At 46.6% G+C, this 27,172-nt stretch overlaps 1 protein-coding gene across 10 annotated transcripts in view; it reads right to left on the bottom strand.

Annotated features, from left to right (window-relative positions):
- The window catches only part of RAP1GAP2 (RAP1 GTPase activating protein 2), a 206,452-nt gene that overhangs the window by 141,804 nt on the left and 37,476 nt on the right, over positions 1-27,172 (bottom strand). The window contains exon 1 of one of the 10 annotated variants that reach the window (XM_033089952.1): positions 8,799-8,857. The exons of the other annotated variants lie outside the window; for them this stretch is intronic. Coding sequence (XP_032945843.1) covers positions 8,799-8,839 — 41 coding nt within the window. The 5' untranslated portion in view covers positions 8,840-8,857. Of the gene's footprint in view, positions 1-8,798; positions 8,858-27,172 lie in introns of those variants that run through there. 10 annotated transcript variants of the gene reach the window in all.

Below are 27,172 nucleotides of genomic sequence, written 5' to 3' on the forward strand. Positions count from 1 at the left end.
GGTCCCCTGGCCCCCACCTCACTGATTACCAGACCGCCCCAGCTACTGCTGCCACCGAAGACACTTCCAGCTCTAGGGTTTCTGGGGCTGAGTGGAAAAGAGGGGAGGGAAGATGTCTTTCCATAATATTAGCAACATTGCTTAGCAACATCTTTCAAAGCAAGAACCAGCAGACTTTCCAAAAATCTATTCTGTTTGGCTCTACAGAAAAACAGAATGGTTTCTTGTACATGTATTATTTATATACTATTTTATATACCAAGTAATGCCGTCTGTGCCTGGCTTCCTCAGGAGATGATACATTACACTTCAGTGAGATTTCCAGACAACAGAACTTTGTCTGTTTGCTTGCTTGCAAAAAAAAACTTTTGTTTGCTTGCTTGCTTGCTTTGATGATAATGACCTTGACTAAAAACCTCTCTACGATGTCTTCCATATTTTTGTCCTTTTTAAAGACAGGTTTAATGTAACCTTTTCTTGGTGACTCAGAGCCATTATTATCAATATCCCCTACTCTATTGAGCCAACACTCTGTTATGGACTAACAGGCCATTAAGGCGAGGACACATTTGTCCCTGCACTTAATGATCTCAATCAGCAGTGATGCAAAGATTCTACAGTGTGCGAATAAAAACTAAAAGACCCTGCAGTCAGACAAATCTGGGCTAGAATCCCATCTCCAGCTTTTACTATCTGTGTGGGCTTGGGCTAGAAATGGAACTTCTCTGAGCTTGAGTTTTGTCATCTGTAAAGTGGGGATAACAACAGTACCATGTTCCCAAGATTCTTGCAAGGATTAAATAAGTATGCGTGGTCCATCCAAAGACTTGTAGGAAAATGTTCATAGATTTATTCAAAATAGACAGCCCATCAACCAACTGTGGTATATCCACACTATGAAATGCCACACTGCAATAAAAAGGAACAAAATACTGATACAAACAACAACATGGTGAATTTCAGAAACAATTATGTTGAGTGAAAGTAACCAGATGTAAAATATATATATTATATGATTTCATTTAAACAAAGTTCTAAAACAGACAATCTAAAGTACAAAAAATGAAAACAGTGGCTGCCTCTGGGGGTGGGGGTTTTGTGGAAAGATGGATAGAAATGGTCTCTGTCAGGATAGGGTGGTGAGACGCATTTGTCCAAAATGTATAATTAAGATTTGGGCATTTCAACACAGGTGAATTTTACCTCAACAAAGAACTGAAATTAATAATAGTAATAATAATAAAGTAGGATGTGGAGTGGGTAGAGATATAGATGAAAAAGAACGACAGAATGTTGATAATTGTGGAGGGGTTTCATTATACGATTCTATTTACTTTGTATGTACTGGACATTTTCCATAATAAAAAAGAGAGAGAGAGAGAGAGAGAGAGAGAGAGAGAGAGAGAGAGAGAGAGAGAGAAAGAAAGAAAGAAAGAAAGAAAGAAAGAAAGAAAGAAAGAAAGAAAGAAAGAAAGAAAGAAAGAAAAATGCTCATAGTAAGAAAGAAATCTTACCATTTGCAACAACATGGATGGACCTAGAGAACATTATGTTAAGTGAAATAAGTCAGAGAAAGATAAGTACCATATGATCTCACTTATTTGCGGAATCTAAAGAAAAGAATAAGTGAATGAACTAATCAGAAACAGTTTTGGAGACAAAGAGGAAAAACTGAGGGTTGCTAGATGGGGGGGGGGCGGGTAAAGGGGAAGGTGAGGGGATTAGAAAACAATCAGTAACCACAAGATGGCCATGGGGTTTGAAAATTAATCTGGGGAACGTAATTTAGTGGTTACCAGAGGGTAAGGAGGTTGGGGGGTGGGAGATGAGGGTAAGGGGGATCAAATATGTGGTGATGGAAGGAGAACTGACTCTGGATGGTGAACACATAATGTAATTTATAGATCATGTGATACAGAATTGCACACCTGAAATCTATGTAATTTTACTAACAATTGTCACCCCAATAAATTTAAAAAATAAATTAATTAATTTAAAAAAAATCAAAAAAAATGCTCATAGTATAAAAAAAGGTTAATAGCGATTCTTCCCAGAATTATGATTTTTATTGCTGTCTTTGTATTTTTCTTCTATTCACAAATTTATGAGGTCTACATATTAATTTTGTAAATAAATAAAAAGGTAGATATCATTAAATAAAGGAGAATGCATGTGAAAGCACGTGGCAGGTACTTTTTCAAGTGGCCTTTCTCTCTGCTATTTTAAGTTCTTGCTCACAATGACCCCTCACTGGGAAACCAAATACCCGAGCTTGACAAAAATCAGAGGGAGCCGCTGAGAGGCTTTCTGACCCTAGCTGTAGAACCTCTCTTTGGCTCCCCATTTTTCCTTCTGACTTGTATATGTTTCCTGCGTGCAAAAGTTTTGAGAAAGACTGAGGTGCCGCTGTGTCTGAGCAGAGTGTTTATGTGTGTCTGAGCAGACACACAGACACCCACTGTGCGAAGCAGGGCTTAGGTGGTAGTGCAGTGTTTGCACTCCCCAGGGCTTCACCATAGGAGAGGAGAAGGCAGCTGGCGTGTGTGTGTGTGTGTGTGTGTGTGTGTGTGTGTGTGTGTGTGTGTGTGTGTATTACCAAGCCTGGTCAACCAGAACATTCATGAGTTGGGGCCCCATCTAGCTAATTCCAGATAAATTCCTTTTTTTTTTTTTTTTTTTTCTGTTGTCTTAACTAATCTCTTGTTTCTCTGGGTCCCTGAAGAATTCTGGGTTGGATACTCTTTTCCAGAGGAAATTGCTCCTAGTGGTGGGTTGAATCAAAGCCTTCTGGCTTAGCTGCAAGGATTTTCCTTCACTACGGACTCTGGACTCTTTGGTGTGTTAATGGCTCTTTCCCACCCCGATATTAAGTCCTTTTAGCCTCATAGGCAAACACAAAGCTTATCTTCCTTGTGGACTCAGACTCCCCAGCTCTGAGCCTCCCGCTGAGCAGCTGTGTGTCTGCAAGTTGCAAGCTTTACACCAGGCCTGCTTTTCCGCCCTTTCTATCAGGAAAGTTCTTCCAGCTGTCTCGCCTGCATCACTCCTGTTGTCATCTAAGCTCTCTTTTGGTGAGCAACTCCCCTCCACCCTTAGGGAAAACCCCATTTAGTTCCCACTATCTTACCCCTCCCCAAGTCCCAAGCATCTTCAAAAGCTAAACCCATTTTCCTCTAACCTCAAGGCTCCAAACTCTGCTCTGTCCATTCTCTCCCCTGCCCCCAATACCCCCGTCCACACACACACACACACACACACACACACACACACACTCATAATCACAAAGCAGGACAGGAGTGGCATGGATCACAAATGATGGGTCACAGTGACCAAAGTTTCCCAATTATTTACTTCTCCTTAATACATTAGAGCAGTTTCAAGGTTATGGGGAGTTGGGCTCAGCAGCCAGCTTCGTGTGAACACCATCCATCAAGCCTGTCACGGCAGAGGAGACGTGGAGAAGGTGTTATAAGACCGTCTCCAGGTAAAGCCAGCCGTGACCTTCATGTGGCCCTAACCATGAGAGACACATCAGACAAGTCCCAGTTGAGGGACATCATATGAGCTACCTGATCTATACACCTGAAAACTGTCAAGGTCATCTAAGCGAGCAAAGTCTGAGAAACTGCCCCAGCCCCAAGGAACCTAAGAAGACATGGAAATTAAGTGTAACGTGGTATCCAGAAAGGATCCTAGAACAGAAAATGGACATTAGAAAAAAACTAAGAAAATCTGAAAAAACACTACGAACTTTAGTTACTAATACTATATCAATATTGGTTCATTAATTATAGCAAATGTACCACACTAATCAAGACGTTAAAATAATAACAGGAAACTGGGTTACTGGTTATATGGGAACTCGCTGTGCTATCGGCTCAGTTTATCTGCAAATCTAAAACTGCCCTAAAAATTTGTCTACTTTCCAAAAGTACATATAATGAAAATTAAATAATGTTATTACATTCCAGCTAGCTAGACACTGTTGCCTGCCCAAGGTCCTGAGCCCAAGACGCAGTCTCCCTATTAGTTAGGATTATTAGCCAGCGGTATAGAGGTGTTAAAGACATATTAGCACCTGATTGAGATGTTCTCCTTGAGGTTGTGAGGAGCGGTGAAAGAGAATTGACAGCCTCAGAGACACAGAGGAAAAACTGAAGGTTGATAGATGGGAGGGGGGTGGGATGAGAAAGAAGGTGAGGGGATTAGAAAGCACAATCGGTAACCACAAGATTGCCACAGGGATACGAAAGTCAGTTTGGGGAATATAATCAATAATGTTGTAAAGATTTCGTAGGGTTTCCGATGCGGACTTGTCTCGTTAGGGAGACCACCTCAGGGATGATGTAGATGCCTGATCACTGCACTGCACACCTGATGCTGAAGCTGAACAATAATGAATGTCAACTACAATTTTATATATATATTATATATATATATATTCACAGGATGTAGAGTACAGCATCAGGAATAGAGACAGTGGAAATGTAACAGCTGTATGTGATGTCAGAGGGGTAGAAGATTGGGGGAGGGAGGTTATCACTTAGTGAGGGGTATAAATGATAAATGTCTAACTATCAGTTTGTTTTGTACACCTGAAACTAATAAAAAACATTTTTTTAAAAGTGGAATGGCTTTTTCTCTGACGATCAGTGTCCGGCAATGTGATATCCTTATACCACCAAATGCCACTTTTCCCAGTTCCCACTTGGGAATCACTGTGCCAAACCACGTACTTCCACCTTCGTTTCCTCCTCATCGGAAGCTCAGAGAACGAGCAAAGGGCTCGGATGGTCCCCTTGTGGGCAGTGCTCTGCTCTATTCTATGGTCACCCATCCTGAGGGGTCCATGGCCTGGTGTAGATCACTGCCCCACCTGCCTGAGGGGCAGCTCCGAAGGCAGACCCTGCTCACCCTGAAGCAGAAGAATCTCCTCAGATGGTAATAAGCACCATGCTTTTGGTACAGCATTTTACAGTTGCAAGCACTTTCACACCTATTACTCACAGCTCGGTAAGGAAGGAATATTAATATCATTCCCATTTGCTAGATGAATAAACTGAGACTCAGAGAGGTTAAATCTTCTGTCCAGGATCACACAGCTACTGAGAAGCAGAACTGGGACCCAGACACAAATGGTCCCCATAGACACGGAATCCCACAAAATCCAAAAGGAAGAGGACTAGAGACCCCAGGAGATGAGGAGATGACTCAGTCAAGCCGAAGCTCACCATGCCTGTCACCAGAGGAAGTGGAGTCTGCTTTTCTGCATGCTCATCACCCAGGCCCCTTCTTCTGGTTGACAGACCTCGATTTTCCCTTGGGGAATACCCTGACACCTGGGTTGGGTTTTGTGATTCAGGTGGGACTGTCCTTCTCACAACCTTCCCATCCTGAGCTCTAGGGTGGGTACATGGTCCAGACCTGGCCAATCCATGTACTCTATTCACTAGGCGGCAGTGATTGCTTCAGGGATGGACCTATAAACCTAGTTGGTCCAAACAGAAGGTACACCTGAATTTTTGCTGGCATCATAGAAAGAAGAAGCTAACTACCCCCTCAGGTTTCCAAAGTCAGTAGCTGTCTTAGGAAAGGAGAGTTGCCTGTGAATGAAGTGAATGCAGAGGAAAGCAGAGCCAAGAGGTAGGAACAGATTGTCTGATGACATTTTCTGACCCACGTGGATCCAGCCATTCCCTTAGCTACTTTTCTTAAATGTATCGCTTGTAAGAGTTTTCCTGGATTTGTTTTTCTTTTTGTGTCTTTTTTTTTCTTAAGCTCTTTTGAATTAAATTTCTGTCACTAGCAGTCCAGATAATTAACATACCAGATCTCTATCTTCAAGGAAACACATGAAGTAGCAAAACAGCAGCTTTAGGCAAGTAAAAAGGCTCCATCACTCCTTCACCCAAGGGAGCATCCCCCAAAGGGGGCTATGGAGAAGCCTTCCCAGGAGGAGCCCGTGGAGCTGCTTCCCCAACACCAAACAGACTCCGATGTACCAATCCACCCCAGGAGTGAGGCCTGGGGACAGTCCCCTCGACCCTACTCAAGGGAAGGCAGGATGACACAAATCTGACCCTGCAGATGAAAAAGGAATTGCTCCCTTCCTCACCGCTGTCAGCATGTAGGTCACTCATTTTCATCTTTATTCAGTAAAATCAAGGACTATTCAAGGAAAACATTGAAGAAGAAAAGAAAAAGGAACATTCAGACAAATCCAAACTGTGGTACATTCTACAAAACAACTTTGCCAGGTCTGCTGTTCTATATTTAAAGAGACTAACGAGATGTGACAACCAAGTGCAATGAGTGACCATAAATAATAAGTTAGTAATATAATCTAATACACAATCCATATTTATATTTGGGGAACGTTTGAATATGGAATGTATATTAAGTAATAGTATTAAATTAATACTAATTTTTTTATGTGTGATAATAGTATTGTGGTTATGTCAGAAAATGACATTATTTTGGGGAAACACCTGCTGAAGCATTTAGATATGAAGTGTTACAATGCCAGCAACTTACCTTGTTTTATTATCATTATACAGAGAAAGAGCAACTGTGGCAAATGTTAATAAATGGTGAGTCTGAGTGAATACAGGTGCTCATTGCACTATTTTTCTCATTTTTGCATGTTAGTAATTTACAAAATAAAAAGTTGAAAAAACACACCATCCTTGCCTATACCTGCCCTCAAATCTGCACACGCATATGGGTGCATGTCCAGTGAGTGACCTTAGTGTACACACACATGCATGTATTCTGTGACACAGCAGACTGGTGTGCAAAGAGCACTGGGTCAGAGCCAGCAGAACCAGCTTCTGGAACAGACCTGTTCTCTCATTATCTGTACGCCCCTTTCCAAGTCTGTTTGCTCAGCTGTAAAATGAGGGCTGAAGTGTCTAAGAGGTACAGTACAAGCATTTAGGTAGGTGGAGCGGTAGAGAGAAGGAGTTAAGAACTAAAGGCAGAGACTTAGATGAGATGGTCCTTTCTAGCCTAAGATCCTTTCTAAGGATGTGAGAGAAACTGTCTCCAAGGTCACCCCTTTCCCACCCAATTGCCCACTTCAGGTCGCTCAGGGGATCCAATCCTTAGAACTTGCACTTGGGTTTGAGATTGACAGACAACACCTCTGGACTAGCCCAGTAAGAACTGGCCTCTCAGACAATCAGCAAAGGAAATGCATTTGGGCTCCAAGCTGTGGCTTCCCTGAGGGAATATCCTGGCAGAGCCTAGGACTTAATAACTGTGAAAGGATGAAAAGCCAAGGTCAACCCCTCTCCACCTGACTGAAGAAGTCAGTGCATTCCGTCTCACAATCAACTTGTGGATCAGCCCTCCAGTCAATAAAGCTCTCTGGATTCTTGGGACTTCTGAAAAGGGAGAGGTTGAGGATATTCTTGGCCATCCTGCAAAGACCATCCTGCAAAGATCCCAGGCGGATACAGGAACTTCAGAGAGCAACAGTCCACTGACTTCCAGGGGACTGTGCTGTTAATAGAACGGGCAAAGGGTGTGGCAGGCAACGCACAGCTGGAGAAACTCAGAAAGTGAGAAACCAGAGAAACGCAGTCACAACACAGATAGGATGTTTCACCCAACAGACTGGCAAAATGTACACGCCTACTAGTGGTGGGTGTAGAAACAGGAGGGCAAGTTAGCAGCATTATTAAAATAAAAAGTCACCTACCCAATCACCCAACAATATCACCTCTAAGATTTACTCAAGTCTAGACAAATGCACGCATGTGTGTATAGAGACAAGTCTGAGAATGTTCACTGAGGCATTTTCTGTAAAAGTAAAAAAGTACCAGAAACTACCATTTAGAAGGGAAACAGATAAGTAGGTGGGATATATTCATAAGCCAGCTATTATACGATGATTGGAAGGAATGGGCTAAGTCTGCATGTAAGGACATCTGCAGTTACTTAAGACGCATGTAAAAATATTCTTTAAATATCTAGAAAAATATGTACCAAACTCTGAACAGTGGCTACTCTGGGGAGTAGACCGTAGGAAGGGACTGGTATTACTGAACACAAGAGACTTCTCCCCTGGCAGGAGACTTTAAGAGACCCAGCTCTTAACCGCTGTGTTCACCCCACAGCCTTAACCCTGACAGATAACAGCCAGGAGGTCAACACCAGGCTGCAGCCAGTCAGTCTGCACGTAGAAATCATTCAAAGGGCATGGCCTAAATGTAGGGTGGAGTAGATGCTTTATCTTTGTCGGTTAAACTGACCCTTTCTTAACAGACCCAACGCTGAGCTCTTCTGCTGTTTCATGCCCTCTGTTTTGCTGTCCAGTTCTCCCTTCTCAGTTAAAGCCCTAGTTCCCACCGTCAGGGATGACCTGAAGCCCTGGCTGCAGGACATGGTACTGGAAGGCAGACTCAAGGGGTCATGGAGTGAGGGGTCCCTGGCGGTATTCTCTGCTGATGGGGGTCACTACGAGAGCCCTGGCCTTTCATGGAGAAGCCCCCGGAAGGAGGGGGAGGCAACAGAGATAAGAAACTATCTTCCTGACTCTAACTCACCATGCCCTCCATCTAAGCTACATCAGGAGAGACAGTAATTAATCTTTGAGACAGGAAGCAGCTGCACTAGGGAGCAACGAGAGAGAGGAGGAACAGAGACCGAGAGAGAGAGCAAGACTGAGAAGCAGAGAGGGGAAAGACGCAGATACCCAGAAACAGGGAGGGAACAATCACTGCTGGAGGGGAGATGAGCAAAGAAACACTGAAAACGACACAGCAGAGGGAGCAGAACGGTTCAGAAATCGTCACCTGCTCTTCTGGCGCTGGCCGTGGCTCCCAGGAGTGTTCATGTCATCTCCCCAGAGGCAGAAGCACACATCCCTCAGTTACAAACCTGAGGTCAAGGCACCTACTCTCCCCGCCCCTTGCCGGCCTGGCCACATCCCAGAGAGGGCAGTCCTGGGCTAACAGCGCCACCTGCTGGCGTAGAGGGAGAACTGCCCGTGTTCCCATCTTGCCCACCACCCAGGACGTGCCCACCAAACTCCCAACCTATCCCCCGCTCCTTCTTCTTCTTCATCTTCACACCTTCCAAGTCTGTTTCTGACTCTAGGCCTGTGTGCTGTTCCCACTGCCTGGAATGCTCTTCCCCCAGGTATCCTCATGGCTGGCTCCCCTCCCTTCGGGTCTCCATTCAAATGTCACCTCTTAGGGAGAGGCTGTTCCTGACCACCCACCTAAAGTAGCCCACCCCTCCGTGCCCCGACCCCCATCACATCAATATTCTATTTCCTTCACGAGACTGGGCATTATCTGAGACCACATAGGCTCTTTATTCTGTTCCTGTCTACTTCCCCCATTAGAAAGTACCAAGAGGCCCCACCAGATTCAAAAAGTCCACTTTCGCACTCAGAACACGCTTAGCAACGAGAACTGTTGAATAAATGGTTCCATATTCATTCAGCTGAGCTCAAGAACCAACTTCAAACTCCGCAGGGACGACCCACAAGCTTTTCAGACTGTCCTTGTTCAAGGCCAAAGTCATTATCTTCCCCCTGCAAATTGGGTTCCCCTCCTCCGCTCCCCAGTGACCCACGTGACAACTCTGCAAATCCTCTGGGCATGAAACCCTGGGTTCTACAGGACTCCTTTCACACTTCCCACGTGGACCTCATCTGGGGATTCCACCTTCACACGGCCCTGGCTAGGTCCCTCCCCTCTAGCCCCAGTCCCCTACCTCTGGGTTTTTCAGGAGCAAGTTTCCTCACCTCCCTACTCCATCCCAGGACTCCCAAAGCTGCCTTGGAGACAGGGGGCTCCCCATCCCCTCCTCCCTTCAAAGCCTTCCTGAGCCAACTCCACACTTGGCCTCAGTACCTGACTCACTGTTTCTCAAACAGCTCTACACGCTGTCCTACCCTGTGCCTTTGCCCTGGTCATACCCCCGTCAGAAATGCCCCCTGCAATGCTCCCCTCCTGGGAGATTCCTTTTCAACCTTCAAATACTTCCTTCAGGGAGGCTTCCCATAGTGATTCCCCAGGAAGAATTCACTGCTTGTCCCATATCTCTACAGGCACTGGCTGTTAAATGTGTGTCTCCCCCAGAGACTGTGAGCAACTTGGGCACAGGACCAGGCTCTGAATCACCTAACCACTCTCAGTATCCTCAATAACAGCTACAGTCGTGAGCACTAAGGACCATGCTAAGTGCGTTTCGAGTGTGAGCTCATTTAACCCTCAAATATCCCTATACGGTAGGGACGTGCATCTCCTTCACTTTCTAGATAGTGAAACAGAACCTCAGAGAGGTTCAGGGGTTTGTCCATGGAACCTCATTAGTGAGTGACAGAGCCAGGATCCCCAGCACCTAAAACACTGCCTGGCACAGGGAGGTGCCCACTGAATATTCATTAGATAAACAAACACCTTCATTTCTCCTGCGTCAGGCCTTGCTGCTGTTCACAGCTCAAACGCATGAACATCCTGTGCTCTTGCTTCCTCTATTCCAATTCTGACCCAGTTACACGTGTAAGGTTTCTCCCTCTCTTCCTCTCCCTCCTCCTGTCCAAACTGTGAGCCAAAAATGACCCTGCTGTGACAGGTAAGAGAAACACTAGTGATAAGCCTATGTTTAAAAGGGATGGGGCATGATAAATTTTTAGGCAAAACCAGACACTGGACAGAGGCATCCTTCAAAGATTTTGGATGCTCCTTTCAGAATGGCCACATGCGTCCCCCTACCTCCTCGTCCTTTTCTGCAGCCAAATTCTGCTTAGTCAACGGAATTTGGGATCAGTACACTATCTCTCATCTAATTTCGTTGTTTCCCCATTCTGTTTAATCAGTAATTGCCCTAATGTTGTTTCGCACTCTGGCCAGCTGCCTTACCTATTAAACAGCCATTCAGGAACATGGCCACCTCTTTCGACCTTCACTCAGTGGGTATGTGAGCTGTGAGTTCTGGACAGCTAACCCCGAGGGGAGCGTGCAGTGCTCGGCTCCTGGAGAAGCAGCTGTCAGCCCACATTACTTTGTATGCGCAAGGCCCGTCTACAGCACACACAAGTACTACTCGGTACTTGCACTTGCCTAGGAGTGGATTGTGAGACACCAAGAAAAAGATGGTTTTGTAACTGAATTAGAATCCTAAGATTTTCTTCCTCAGACATTTATAAATTCCTGAACCCACGAGATGTGGGAGGCGGGGCGTGCAGACATCGCTGGGGCTCCCCTAACAAAGCCTGGGTCCAAATTCACTCCAAGGAACGTAGGCCCCAGGGTGGGAGACCAAAACAAATAAGACACAGGCTCTGAACACAGCCCTCCCAGTCCCACATGACCAGAATCCCGGCTGTGTGACACGGCCGGTCACTTAAACTCCCCTAGCTTTGGCGTCTTCCTTTTTGAAATGAGAAGAACATCAGGAGCCATTTCACAGGACAGTAGTGAGGATGGAATGAGGTGACAGAGCCAGTGCTATTTTTGTTGCTGTCATAATGGAACGTGGCATCAGCCAAGCTTGTGCCTCTTTGGGGACTGTGTTTCTGAAATTGGATGTGACTGTGTGTGTGACCCTGAGTGACAGATGTGTGTGTCATGTCTGAATGTATATGGGTGTCTGACTGTGGGTGTCAGAGTGCGAATGCGGGAGAATCCAGGCCCACAACTTATTACACTTGAACTGGATGTACGCCGGTTATCTCTGCTCCTGTTCACACAGCTCCCAGCTGCCAGATACCAGCTCGTGGCCGCCGCCGCAGCGCCACCTAGTGGCACTGGATTTGTGCGGTTCAGACAGCCGGACTGGAGGTCTGGGAACATGTCTGCAGCATGTGTCAACTCACAGACTGGGTAGAATCTCAGGGCTTGTCCCGCCCTTGGAAGACCACCAGGGGAGTCTGGCCTTCAACCTTGACCATCGCTGTCCAACTGAACCTTCTGTGATGATGGAAATGTTCTGTATCTGTGTTGTCTAATACAGTAGCCCCTCGCCACATGTGACTATGGAGCACTTGAAACAATGAGGCTAGTGCAACTGAGGAACAGAATTTGCAATTGTACTTAAGTTTCATTAATTTAGATATAAATTCCCGCAGGTGACCGTACCGGTCTGCAGGACTGTTTGAGCCCCGGGATCCAGCGATGCCTCAAGCCAGACAGACCGATTCCCTGGACAACCCAGTTACAAGAACCGAGACACCCCTTTCCGTGTGAGCTGGTTTGACCTGAGTTCTGGCCACTTCCACAAAGAATTCTGACCAACCAGATGATGACCAAGTGAGCAGTTGGATCCTGTCCTAGGGCATCTGAATACAAAACGCACGCGGAGAAGGCAGTAGGGAGCAATGAACACCTGCTAGTGAAAGAGAAGGAGTCAGGCCCCTGGAGTTGCTAGTGGGTCCCAGGCAGGCTTCTAGGATGGTACACACCCCAATCCTGGAAGAGCTGGAGTGTCACGTGACTGAAGAACTATCCAGGGCCCTTCTGTGCCTCCTTACTGCGAGCACAAGCACGTGTTTGACGATACATAAACCTGGTTCAGTCCCTAGATTGCCGGTTGTGTGACCTTACGCAAACCACAGTCTCTCTGAGGCTAATTTCCTGCCTCTGTGAAATAGGAATCCGAGCACATACCTCCCAGGGATTGGGGGAGAATCAAGGTAATGTATACAAAAGCATTTCACCCAGTGTAGTCGCACAGAATAAGCATGCAGTGTGTGTTAAAATTATTATTTGTCCTGTATAGTTTTATATTAAACCATCATCATATACATTATTACAATCTGAAGAAAAAAAAATTAATAGAACAATTTTCTGGGTCACCCAAGATGCCATGCCAGGACATACCCCTTGGCTCCCCCTTTCCTCCCAACCCAAGTCCAGCCAGTCTCCACATTTTACAGACTCTACCCTGTGGCCTCTTGCAGCCATCGGTCTGTTTCCACACCACACTTGAAGCCACCTTCACGTCTCACTTGAGCAGTAGCTTGTCCAGGTCTATCCACTTCCAACAGGGTCCCATGGGGTCCACACTAGCAGCTAGTGACCTTCCTATAAAGCTTAGATGGAATCCTCCAAACCTCTCCTCAAAACCTCCAACTATGGCCCCATAGTTCAATAAACTGAACACATACTCTGAAGGCTGACTTTTAAGGCCCACAAACACCACCCGCCCTCCACACTTTGGACCTGAATCCTCACTCTTCTGAGATCCCAGCCTCACCCGATACTTAAGCAAAACATGTTCTTTTTCACCTGTGAGCCTGTACAAGATTCAACAGATAGGTCAATGGAATCAAACAGAAACCCAGACAGACATCTTTGAATACGTAAGAATTCAGTGGTGGAAATGGAAAATTAAACTGTAGTACTGGAACAACTGACTGATTATTTGGAAAAAATAAAATTATAATTTCATCTCTCCTCTTACCTCAAACTAAATTCCAAATGGGTTAAAGAGTTAAATGTGAAAAAGAAATGGAGCTATTTTTAAAAGAAGAAGAAGAAGAAGAAGAAGGAGGAGGAGGAGGAGGAGGAGGAGGAGGAGGAGGAGGAGGAGAAGAAGAAGAAGAAGAAGAAGAAGAAAAAGAACATATAGGAAACCATCAACTCTCTGGGTGGAAAAGAACTTGACTAAGCATAAAAGTAACAAAAAAAGTCATAAATAACTGACAGATTCTACTCTTAAAATTTAAAACATTTGCACTAAAAAACAACAGAGTCAAATTTATTGGTAAAGGGTAAACTGAAAAAGATTATTTGGAAATAAAAATATGAATGACAAAGGATTAACAGCTTTAATTAAAAGAGAGCTCTAATGAATCAATAAGAAAAATATGAATATTCCAATAGAAAAATAGGCAGAGTCATTAAGAAATATTTTCTCAAAAAAATTTTTAAATAAATGTGTGAAAACACTTTACCTTTAGTGGTTGCCAAAGGAAAAATCAAAGATACACAAAGATTCATATCCAAGGATGTTTTTACAGCATTACTTATTAATCATTTAAAACTGAAACAACCTTAATATCTAAAAATAAAGCAATGGTTACATAAATTATGGCACATCATAATGATAGGATAGTAAGCCATATTTTTTATCATGTTTTTAAAGAATATTGAATGATGTCAAAAATGTCATTATACAATAAATTTTAAAAAGAAACTAAAGAACACAAAAAGACCGCAAAGAAACACATCAAAATGATAACATTTTGGGTGGTAAGTCATGGGTTTTTATTTTCTCTGAATATTCATGTCTCATTTCTCATCTCAGTATTTGTACATATTTCCTAAATCTTGTACGGTGAGCATGCACTATTTTTATAATCAGGAGGGGAAAAAGCTATTTTTAAAAGGGGACAAAAGACTGTGCCAATATGGCGAAATGCTCGTGATACAATGCAGAAAAAAGAATAGAAGCACATCTACCCGGCCGTGGAGAGAGACTCCAGGAGGCTATGAGGGCTTTCATTCGCGTATTCAGAGTTACATTAATGTTTGTACAGTAAAGAGGAAAACAACACGTGCTGTGATCAGTCAAATCCATGTAAAAATTAAATATCAGTGAGCACATGGGGACGGGGACCCTAATAGAATTCTCACACACCCTGGGTAGGAATATAAACGGTAAAACCTCTCTTGGGGGCAATCTGGCTACATCTGGCAAAGCCGCAAGCCAGCGGCCCCGCCTCCACGTCCCTCCCCACATGACCTCTCAAGCAAATACACAGAGCATCACAGGAGACAATCACGGCAGCATTGTTTGCAATATAAGAAAATGAAAACAATCTAAGAGGCCATCAACGGGAGCTACAATAAGGGAAACAAAAAAATGTGATATGTTTATACAAATAAATACTATATGGCAATTTAAAACAAAGGAAAGTGATCTGTGACACTATGGGTAGATTCCATGTGGAGGGGGCACAGATGCAGAACTGTAACAGTACCAGCTAACACATCTAGTGCCCCTGACATCCCACACTATTCTAAACACATGACATATGTAAGCTTACATAATCCCCAAAATAACCCTACAAGAAGGTTTTAGGGTTTATACTATTATTCCCATTTTACAGATGACTAAACTGAGGCACAGAGAAATTAAGTTACCTGCCTGAGGTCTCACAGCTGGTAAGGGGCAGAACCAAGACCTGAACCTTAGCAGTCTGATACCGTGACGCATAGATTCAACAGGACATTGTACATGTGGATTTTTAATATACACAAAAAACTAGTGTTTCTAGATACTTATCTATAGATGTGAAAGTATTCAAAACATGGACTGAGAAAAACACACCAAATTCCCGTGCACCTCTCTGGACAGGGGAGACAGGGTAATGAGGCCAAGAAGGAGTGATTATAGGAACTTAAATTAATGATGCTTTATTTCTTTTATTTAAAACCAAACCTCAAAAAGTTAAATATAGAATTACCATAAGATCCAGCAATTCAGGTTCTGGGTATAATCCAAAAGAACTGAAAGCAGGAACACAAAAAGATATTTGTGCACCCATGTTCACAGCAGCATTATTCACAATAGCCAAAAGGTGGAAGCCACCCAAGTGTCCGTCGACAGATGAATGGGTAACCGAATGTGGTGTCTACATACAGTGAGATAGTATTCAACCTTAAAAAGGAAAGAAGGACATTCTGACACATACTACAATATGAATGAACCTTGAACGCATTATGCTAAGTGAAATAAGCCAGTCATAACAGGGCAAATATTATATGATTCCACTCATATGAGATTCCTAGAGTATTCAAATTCACAGGACAAAAAACAAAAATGGAAAGTAGAATGGTGGTTGCCAGGGGCTGGAGGAGGGAAGAATGGGGAGTTAGTGTTAAATGGGTATAAACTCAGAAATAATGAAAAAATTCTAGAAATGGATAGTGGTGACACTTGTGCAACATTATAACTATACTTAATGCCACTAAATAGTGCACTTAAAAATGGGTTAAAATAGTAACTTTCACATTATGTATATTTTACCACAATTTTTTAAAAGGTTTGCTGAAAATGCAACCGAATGTTAACAACTGTCAATTCTGAGTCATCAACACTCAGAGGTTTGACGCGTCATTATTGTAAAACTCAAACAAACAAAACAAGAGCCTTCCACAGCTGAGGCTGTGGAAACAGCGCCAGTGGCAGGCAAGGCACCCCTCCCAGCCAGCTCAGGAGGCTCAGGCCTTCTCCTCTCTTCCCTCCACCTCCTATTTTTACTGCATTGTGGTTGCTATGGAAACAAGGGGCACCCTGGGCTCCCAGAGCTCAGCCCAGGTGCTGCTAACTCCAGAAATAATGTCTGAGTGTGAATGAAATAAAAGCATCGTACACACACACATCTGCCCTCCCGATACGTTTATCGAGTGACCACGTGTTCACACGTGTGCCTGCAGTGATACACCGCCTGCAAGGTCTGTCCTTAGCAGCAGGCCTGGGTGCACACCGTTCCAGTTTACCCTTGTGGGTACGCTTGCATATGTTAGGTGGTTACCTGTGTCCACACAGCCCGGGATTATTATTACTAGTATCAGGAACATTGAAGGCAGGTAACACTTACCAAGTGTAACTATGTACCAGGCACAGTGCTCCATGCTTCCCTGGATTCTCTCCTTTAAACCTCACAACAATTGTATCTACATGTAGGTACTATTATAATCACAAGATAGAGAAACTGAGGCACAGAGAGTTTGCCCAAGGTCACCCAGAGCACATGAACCTAACCACTGATTCTGTACTGTGGGGAGAGAGAGCTTTAAATGTCACTGGTTCCCAAACCGCTGCAAACCCAGCTCCCTCAGAAGCACCACCTCTGGCCCTGATAACACTCAGGTTTCCTGGCCCCACCCAGGCCTAAGGAAGTCCCTAACATGGGTGTGCATTGCAGCCAGAGTGGGTAATCATTGGTCCAGCCTAGGTTGAGCTGGCTGATAGGGTTTGGACAGGGTGTGGCAGGGTGGGGACAGGCACTGTGCCTTCAAGTCCTGCTCCTGGGCCCAGAAGTGGGCTTAGGAAAGTCTAGAACTCAAAGCTCCTTAATTCCAGATGGCATCTGCTAGTGGCAAGGCAATCAAAAAGGTGGCAATGGCTGCCGTTTCACACACACACCCCAGGGCAGGACTCCACAAGTCAGTTATGTGGCTTTGTGGCCTGCCAGGCACGGATTTCCGCCCACTCCACCCTTTCAGAATGAGCTGGCTGTGAGGTAAAGGATGACGCTGCGGTAACCTGCAGGTTCACAGCACAACCAGAGGCAGGGAGGGGTCAGCCACCTCACCTGAATAACAAAACAGGCATCCGAGAGGCTCCCACAGCCTCTGAGCTAACGTGACCCGTGGGGTTCTAGCTTCTCCAGGAGCACGAGGAAGGAAGCGCTTGGTTCACACAGGGAAGGAGGTCTTCACAGAGGAAGCTGCTTTTAGATGAGCAGGATGGCGCTAAGAGAGGAGAAAGAACTAAAGGCATTTCTTGCCAGGGGAACAGCATAAGCAAAGACAGAAGCAAAGGCTGAAAAGTGCCAGAAAACAGCAAGTCACACCATCTGGCTGGAGCGAAAGGTCAAGAGGAAGCACAGTTGTAAGAAAGAAAAAAAATTAGATGTAATCAGGCACAGAGAGGTCAAGTAACTTGCCCAAGCAAGATCACCCAGCGGATAATCAGGATTTAAACATAGGCTGCCTGACTCCAAAGCCCACGAACTGACCGCTAAGAGGGGTTCACCTGTGAGTCACCTTTCTTCTGCACTTACTTTAGAATGCTCTCAGGGTGAACCTGGCTTAGCCTGGAACAGTGATTCTCAGCAGGGTGGGGGAGATTTTATCCCCCTCTCCCAGATTATCAGTACTAGGGGATAGGTCGCTGGCATCTCGTGGGCATGAGGGGATCTTTTAACAGTACTGACATTGGGTCCCACCCTAGACGTTCTGCTTTCCAATTCTGGCCCTGGGTGCAACCTGGGCATCAGAACTTGTTGACAGCCTCCTGGGGGATAGCAAAGTGCAGAGAAGTTCGGGAACTGCTGCGTTGCGGGAGAGGGAGAGGATCAAACTATCTGGTGTGGAACAAAGACAGTGGATGCTAATGCCAGAAAGAGAAGTCATTAGGGAGTCAACACCCCCAAAGACTGCCCAGCCCCCCACGCACAGGGAGTGGGGCCGTCCCCACGCCAGGGTTGGCGGGACAAGCCTGTGTGGAATCAGCACTAACAAGGTTTTCCATCAATGCCAGGGAGGGCACAGCTAGCGATGGCTTTGGGGATGATGAATTAGTCAGAGCTGGCAGAGCCCAGACGAGAAGGTTAATTAGACAGCCTTTGTCACCGTCTGGGCAGGAGATAATGGGCCTGAACTGGGAGGAGGGCAGGAGAGGACCAAACCCCGGTGGCAACCCAGTGACAGAGAAAGAACTGGATCTGGAAGAGAGGAAAGGTTAATTGAGAGTGAGTCCAATCTGGGGACAGAGCAGGAAATGACCAAGTCAGCTGCGGGACAAGAGCACGAGAGAAGGGGTGACCTGAGGAGAGGGCCGAGGGAGTCCACTGGGGTGAGAGAGGAGCTGAGACCTGAGAGGGATGACACCCCCGGGACAAAGGTGGCGCCCTGGTGACCCAGGCGCTAAATCTGACTGGCAGCATAAGCCTCAGATGGCTTTGCTTTTTTATTCTTGAGTTAGTTGTCCAGATTTTGCCTAACACTCCAGATTCCCAGCTTCTCTTGTAAAGGGAAGTTCTGAGGAGACAGGTGGCCTCCCAGCAGCGCACCGCTGTGTGCCTGTCACTGCTCCCGGCCCCGCCCCGTGGTGGTATCTGGTGCTGCCAGAACCCTGCCGACATCGAGTCTGTCTTCAGAAAGAAGAGACAAGCTCCTCAGCCAGAAAGCTGTGAAGATGGAGGATTGGTGGAGGCAGGCCCGAGCCGGCACTGCACAGAAACCAAGGGCTGACCTCTCACATCCTGACCCCACCTTCGCGCTGTGCCGTCTCATGTTAGGAATATTCCCTACCCAGGTCTCAGTGTGCTAATCTGTAAATAAGGAGGCTGAGGCCCATGACCTCTAGTTGCCCGTCCTCATGTCCACTGGGCTCCTACAGGAGGCCCAGACCCACCCCTCTGGCCCTGCTTTTGAGATGAAGCCTGGAAAACCTGAACCCTTCCACCAAAGATCGGCCCAGGCAGTGAGACATCCCAAATAAAGCCGAAAGGGCCAGGGATAGCCAGCCGGGGTAGAGAAGACTCTGGAAACAAGAACCACCTTCCAAAGTCTGAGGGGCTCTCAGGAGAGAAAGGGATTCACCCTTTCTGTTTAGGGCTGAGGGATAAGAGACCAAGCAGGGGAAGTTATAGAATCCAGATGAAGAGAATGGTCAGCTTTGAACAATCAGAGCTGTAATGCAGTAGACCAGGCATCCTTACAAGCCTGAGCTTCAGGAAACAAGCTGACTAGTTTTAGAGGCACGAAGGACACATAGGAGTTTATTTGACTTTTTTTATTTCACGCCCCTAAGGTTCAAGGACTCCAGAGATCTGGGGCGGGGGGCGGGAGGGGTCTCTCCTGAAGGCTCCCGCTCTCTCTCACACCGTTCCCGGGAAGCACTATCCGGATTTAGGCGCCGGACTCACTCTGCCTTCCAGAGAGAAAAGGTCTGAAAAAAAGCACAGAAAGGCCACCTCTGTGCTCCTCTTGCCCCTCTCCAGGACCGAAGCCCCACGGCCAGACCCAGCAAACCCTGAGGCCCACCCCATCGCAGCACAGAGGCGGAAGGAGCAGCTAGCCCCTGGGGGAAGGCCTATCTACATACCCTCCTGATGCTCCCTCCAAACTCCCTGCTCCCAGCGCCAGAGGAGCCAGCAGGAGGAAGGGGGTAGAAACAAGCACACACACTCCCACTCGCAGACACCTCTGAGTGCTTCCTGGACTCCTGTCCACCAGGATACACCCAGGAACAGGACGCACAAGGGATGCACATGTGGAGTCAGAGTCTCTCCCCGAAGCCCCATGAGAGCAACTCTTCCCAGCCCTGGCCAGAGCAAACTCCCAGTGAGCCAGGCAGAGCCCTCTGGCTCCTCTCCACGGGACCCTGAGCCTTACCACCCAGGCCAGGCCAGCGGGCCTCTGGGCCTGGTGCAACCTGTGAAGAAGCTGAATGGATGGCCAGAGACCTGGGGGTCCACAAGGACTCTTTCAGAGAGCTGAATGGGGTGAGGAACAGCTGATCCCAGGCTGGCAGGCCACAGGCTATCCCATCTACATTCTGCTCTAGTGCCTTGGTCCCCAGTAACACAGTTAACCCTGTCCCATGGATCAACAAGGACCATTCAGCTCACCAGCCACACAGAAAACCACCTCACAGGGCCCTGGGAAGAAGCAGAGCCCCTCCTGCCCACAGCTGTCTCCGAAGAGCCCCAGTGCCCAGTACCTACTGCCCAGAGCTGCCAGCTGGGCCTCTGCCTACCCATCAGCAGATACCCACCAGACCATCAAGACCCAGGGAGATGTTTGTCCATCAAGAAATCAGAACAGGGACTCACCAGGGCTTCCTGGGCATGTTGGGGACCAGCCAGGATGAGGGCCATGAGCACACAAGGCCGGGACTTTGCAGTCCTGGCTGCCTGGCAAATGGCAGCTCTAGGTGCCTCCCCAGAGTCTGGCAATGAAATCAGGCCACAGCCCAGTTGCCGGCTAAGCATCTGCCTGCCTTGCTTCTCCCTGTAGCCACTCACGCCCCACCACTCCAGATCCCAAAACAGACATGTTCGTTGTGGTTACCATAGGAACTCGCTAAAGCCAAAAAAGGCACCGCAGTCACCCACATGGGCCCTCAAAGCTCACGTCCACCTGCACAGGCAAGCATACCATGTGCCTACACACACCTACGCACTGTACCCAGGCTCAAGGTCCATCCTAAAGAAATCAATGAACCAGTGTCTAGTACTTGAGACACACAGGGACGTTCCCCTCCGCCCCAGCTGAAATGTGTCTGAAAGTGGGTTCCCTGAGTGTCCGGTCTGGCCAGCTGTCAGTTACAAGGACAACCAGTGCTCACCTGAAGCTCACCTGCCAAAGACACTCCCAGAGCCGAGCAGGGTAGAGCCCAGGACCTCCACCAGCTCTGCCTGCAAGGCCAGGGAGAGGGCACTGCCTGGCTTGCTTCGCCGGGCACAGACCAGCTCTCGCAGCCCGAGATGCTGCTGCTGCTTCTCCTCCCCTCCATCCCCTTCTATTGAGAGGGAGGGGGGAAGCAGAAGGGAGGGGGCAGGTATAATGGTCATGATCTAAGCCAGCCACTCAGGAGGGGAGAATGGCAAGAAGAGAGCAGAGATCGTATATTCAGAGCCTTACTCCCTCCCTCCTCTCCTTAGATGGGACCAACATCCACTCGAGGGCCGGCCGGGAAACCAGAGAATCTTCACCTTGACCCCTCCCATGCCCTCACCTCCCATATCCAAGCCATCCAGAGCTCCAGGCTGGGAAATCCATCTCCTCAGTAGGTCCCCAGTTAGTCCACTCTCCCCAACGCCACTGCCCCTGCGCCAATCTCCAACCTCTCTAGTGAGTTAGCAGAGGGCAGCCAGGGAGGCTGTCAGTCTCGCATCTGGCTACATTACTCTCCAGTTTAAAACCCTGTGATTACTCCTGGTCAGCCAGAGAAGCAAGCCCCGCCCTCCACACACAGCCCTCCTAGACACGGCCGCCCACCCTGTCCTGGCAATCCTACCCCAGTTTTCTGCCTGGTCCCTCCTGACCCACTGCCTGTGTGCGGTGCCAGTGCCTGGAGTGTCTCTCTCTTCTTTTCCAAGCTGGTCTCACTCACCTTTGGAGACGGCTCAGACATCACCAGGTCTCCAAGAAGCCCTCTTCCATCACCTTCTCTGAGGACATCTCTGTTAGTACCTGTCACATTCCATTGCAATTGTCTATCTATGTGTCTGTCTCCCTGCAGGCGGTGAGCTTTCATGAGCACGGACTGTGTCTTTTTCATCTTTGCTTCCCCAGCAACCCTGGGACCTACCACTGGGCTTAGAATGTAGGTGCCCAGTAAAGTGAGCTGAACTGATTCAGCCTTCTAACCCCCCCAAAATATCAAGTTCTCCCATCCTTGACAACCCCAGCAAACTCTCAGCAGATGTCCTAGGTGTGGGAGAGAGGAGCTGACTAAGATGGAGCAGCCCCAGAAAGTTCTAGAACATCTTTGTGGTGCCTCAAGCATTCTTGTAATCCACAGTAAACAAAGATGTAGTGGAAGACGGGAAAATGGATTGGTGATCATGGCCCTCAACCAAAGCATGAAAAGAGCTAATAATTTGGAATCAAGGGGAAGTCTGTGGAGGGATGGGCTTTCGGGAAGGAAGGTTAGAAAGCTGGAAGCACAGACATGCTGCACTGAAACCTGGTCCCTGCCTCGGCTCTCTTTCCCTAAGATGAGAATGTGGCTTTGTTAACAGCACCAAGAGAACCAGGTGTCTGTAAAGGTAATCATCTAGATTTTACGCATAATTCACGTAGAATGGGGATGGAAGCCCTGACTTTAACAGGGCTATGACCTAGCAAGAAGTTGAGCTTTCTAGATATGGCAAGCTCCCATCCCCCTCCTGCATGGACAATGGCTCCAGCAGCGGCCAGCAGGGACCCCAGGGACCAAGGGAAGGTACGCTGAGACACACTGTGTCTGCTCCTGCCCTGTGTGGGCAACTCACTGCTAATAGGATTTTGAATTCTTAGCTGGTGAAATCTGAAACCTCGAGTACAGGTGGCTGTGTGGTGTCTTCTGGCTAAACCACAGGACAGCTGAAATGCTGCCCCAGCCAGGCCCTCTCCTGAGAAAGAAATAAAAGGACACAGTCACCTCTAGGCTCCATCACAAGCTTTCTCTCTATTCAGAGATGCCATTTCTAGTGACGAAGAGCTGGGACCATCAATTAAAAAGTTGGATTCTTTTTCTTATAAGGCATAGGTTCTAGATGTCCCCATCATCAGGAGGGTGCATGATACCGAGCCCCCAGCAGTAGAGACAGGCTGCACTGAACCATCCCACAGGCATCCAGTCCCATGACGGCCAGTCCCTGTGTGACAGTCATCTCAGACGGCTGGAGCATGGCTTACCAGCCTGTGCAGCAGACAGACATATCTCTTTCTTTAGCAAAGAAGCATGGTCTCGGGGCCAGCCCGGTGGCTCAGGCGGTTGGAGCTCTGTGCTCCTAATGCCGGAGGCTGCCGGGTCGATTCCCACATGGGCCAGTGGGCTCTCAACCCAAGGCTGCCAGTTAGACTCCTCAAATCCCGCAAGGGATGGTGGGCTGAGCCCCCTGCAACTAGCAATGGCAACTGGACCTGGAGCTGAGCTGCGCCCTCCACAATTAAGACTGAAAGGACAACAACTTGACTTAGAAAAAATCCTGGAAGTACACACTGTTCCCCAATAAAGTCCTGTTCCTCTTCCCCAATAAAATCTTAAAAAAAAAAAAAAAAGAAAGAAAGAAAGAAAGAAAAATAAGCATGTCCCTGAGAGGGAGGTCAAGGGCAGCAAAAAGGAGTGAAGGAAAGAATCTGAGGCTCCCATCTCAGGTCCTCACCCTTTGGATGCTGCTTCAAGGACCTCACTGAACAAACCCCTGACACCTGGTCCTGCCACCCTGGGCTTTCCTCTGCGGGGAATCTAGTTTGACTATGGCTCAACTACTGCAGACAGGGGCCTTATCTCAAGCTGGCCCCAGAGCAGGCTAGAGAGGGGGGAGCCAGCCCAGCCTGCTGACCCTGCCTCTTTCTCTCCATCCCTCCACCTGCATATGATGGGTTAACTCCAATGACTCGTGATTCATTCAGCAACTATAGACGGAGAACATGCTAGGTGCTGTGGTGTTAGATCCTTGGGAGCCAGAGAGGAAGTGTGCAGAGGCCCTGCTCTCAAAGACATCCATTCATTCGTGCATGCACTCACTTAGTCAACAGCAAGCACCTACCATCATCAAGGTCCAGAGAGAAATACAAAAGGACAAAAGTCATGAAGGTAAACTCCTAATGTCAAAGCTAGAAGAGGGCAGGTTAGATACTAGTCCAACCCTCCCATTTTACAGATGGGGAAATTGAGGATTGGAGAGGTTAACGATTTGCCCATTTGTTAGCCTGGGACTATAACCTGCCTCCCCAATTCTTTCTCCTGCATGTACTGCCACTGCCCTCCTCTCCAGTGTTCTTGCATGGCTCCATGCCCCCTGCACCCTTTGCCTCTGAGGGTCCTTGTCATTCAGGCACCACAGACCCCTCTCAACCTGGGCCTCCAGCAGGGGGATGGGCCCTCCCACCCAGAGCATTGTGGAGGCAGAGGTGCATTCTGTGGCCAAGGCACACAGACTATATAGATTGGGAAAAGAGGGGGAAAGTAGAGTGGGGTAAGTGTTGACAAGTACTCAGCTCCAGCCTGGACTGAACCAGCCATGAAGTACAGACCTAGATTCAATCCCAACTCCGTGACTTATTCGCTGATGACCTTAATCAAGTTTCCTAACCTCTCTGAGCCTCCATTTTCTCATCTGTAAAATGCAGAGAGCAATGGTAGCTGCTTCATGAGCTGGTTGTGAAACCTCAGGGAAACTGTGCAATGAAAACTTAGCACATAGTAAATGCTCGATAGTCGTGGGGCCAGAAACCCCATTTTCAGAGCTATACGGCTCAGGAACAACTCCAGGAGTTGCACGGCTGCCTTCATGTCAAGGACACCAGGTCCCTGGAGAAGGAGCTCAGGCAACTGGGAGCACAGGTGCAGCCCAGGGATACCTGGTGCTCAGTGGAGTAGTAAGCAGGGCATAGAAAAGAGAAAGATGTCTCACCCAGCAGAGGCAGAAATAAGGAGCTATCGCAGTATCTGGCCGCCTAATGGACCTGTCAGTGAGCAGAGCCATCTCCATATTAGGCACTGCCAGTGGGGGAACGGGAGGGGAGAGGGAACGGATACCGACCTTCCTTTCAGTCCCAAGGGGAGTGGGAGTGGCTGGATAAAACCTCCTATGGTTTCTTCCCAGCCCACAATCCATCTTTCTTCTCTGAGAACTGAACCCTCCCACATAGAGAGGTGGCCGCGGCAGCCATATTTTATCCCGGAAACCCCATCTCTAGCTAAACTGATTAGACCAGAGGGATACAACTGACCCACGTTGGGCCAATCAGATTCTCTCTTTTTTTAACAGCTTTTTTGAGGTGTGATTTATATACCATACAATTCACCATTTTTAAAATGTTCAATTCGATGGTTTTTAGTGTATTCACAAGGTTGTACAACCATTACCATTATCTAGTTCCAGAATATCTTCATTACCCCAAAAAAGAAGCCCGTAGCCTTTAACATTCATTCCCTTTGTTTCCCCAACAGCCTCCCCAGCCGTAGGAAACCACTAATCTATTCTCTGCTTCTATGGATTTGCTTATTCTAGACATGTCATATACATGGAATCATACAATTGGTGTTTTTTTGTGTGATTTTCACTTAGCATAATATTTTCAAGGTTCACCCATGTTGTAGCATGTGTCAGCACTTCATTCCTTTTTACAGACAAATAATATACCATTGTATGGATTTGCTACATTTTCTTTATCCATTCACCTGTTGATAAACATTTCAGTTATTTCCACTTCAGGCTATTATTAATAATGCTGCTGTGAACATTCCTGTACAGGTTTCTATATGGACATACGTTTTCATTTCTCTTGGATATATACTTAAGAATGGAAGTGTTGATCTTATGATAATTCTATGTTTAACCTTTTGAGAAACTGCCCGATTATTTTTCAAAGGCAGCTGCACCATTTATATTCCCACCAGCAGTGTATAAGGGTTCCAATTTCTCCGTATCCTCACCAATGTTTGTTAGTTTCCATTTTCTAAATTACAGCCATCCTAGTGGGTACGAAATGGTACCTCACTGTGGTTTGGATTTGCATTTCTCTGATGACTAATGATGTCGAGCGTCTTTTCATGTGCTTTTTCTCCATTTATATATCTTCTTTGGGAGAATGTCTATTCAGAACTTTTGCTCACTTTTTAATTGTATTGTCTTTCTTTATATTATTGAGTTATAAGTGTTCTTTATATATTTTAGATATGAGTACCTTATCAGATATGTGATTTGCAAATATTTTCTCCAATTCTGTGGGTTGTCTTTTCACTTTCTTGACGATGCCCTTTGTAACACAAGCTGTTAATTTTGACGAAGTTCAATTTGTTAATTTGTTATTATTGTTTTGCTTGTGACTTCGGTGTCATATCTAAGAAACCATCGCTTTGTCTAAGGTTACAAAGATATTCATCTATATTTTCTTCTGAGAGTTTTACAGTGTCAGACCTTACATTTAGATCTTCGATCCATTTTGAGTTAATTTTTATATATGGTATGAGAGAGGGGTTCAATATCATTCTATTGCATGTGGATATCAGTTGTCCCAGTAGCATTTGTTGAAAGACTATTTTTCTCCATTGAATTATCATGACACCCATGTTGAAAATCAATTGACCACAAATATGAATGTTTATTTCTAGACTCTGAATTCTATTACATTGATCTACATGTCTATCCTTAGGCCACTACCAAACTGTCTTGATTCCTGTAGCTTTGCAGTAAATTTTGAAATCAGGAGTATAGTCCTCTAGCTCTGCTCTTCTCTTTCAAGATTATCCGTGAATTTACGTATGAATTTTAGGATCAGTTATCAATTTCTGCAAAGAAGCCAGCTGGGATTTTGATGGGGATGGGTTTCCGGTTCCCAGTCAACCTCTCCCGAGCTCAAGCTCCACCTCCTCCCCTTGGGTTCCCTGAGGCACGCTGGGATTTTTTTCCATAAATTCCATCTTTTGCTTAACCAGATTATACTGGGTTTTGTTTCTTGAAATCAAAAGAATCCTAACCAAGTACAGTAGGAACATGGTCCCACACACTGTCCCAATCATCTCAACACCACAATCATCTCAATCCCCAGGGCCTAACCCCTCAGATTGTCCCCCAGGTACCCCCAGGTATCCCACTGGGGTCCCAATCTCAACATTGGCCCAGGCCGCCAGCCCTTCACTCCACCTTGTAACTAGTTCCTTTCTAGGTTACATATGTCACCTTTACCGGTTAAAACAAACAGGCCCTCAATAAATGCTTGTGAAATTGAACAAGATGTCCCAAGACAGCACCAAA

The sequence above is a fragment of the Rhinolophus ferrumequinum genome, chromosome 21, assembly GCF_004115265.2.
Source record: "Rhinolophus ferrumequinum isolate MPI-CBG mRhiFer1 chromosome 21, mRhiFer1_v1.p, whole genome shotgun sequence".
Classification (NCBI taxonomy): domain Eukaryota; kingdom Metazoa; phylum Chordata; class Mammalia; order Chiroptera; family Rhinolophidae; genus Rhinolophus; species Rhinolophus ferrumequinum.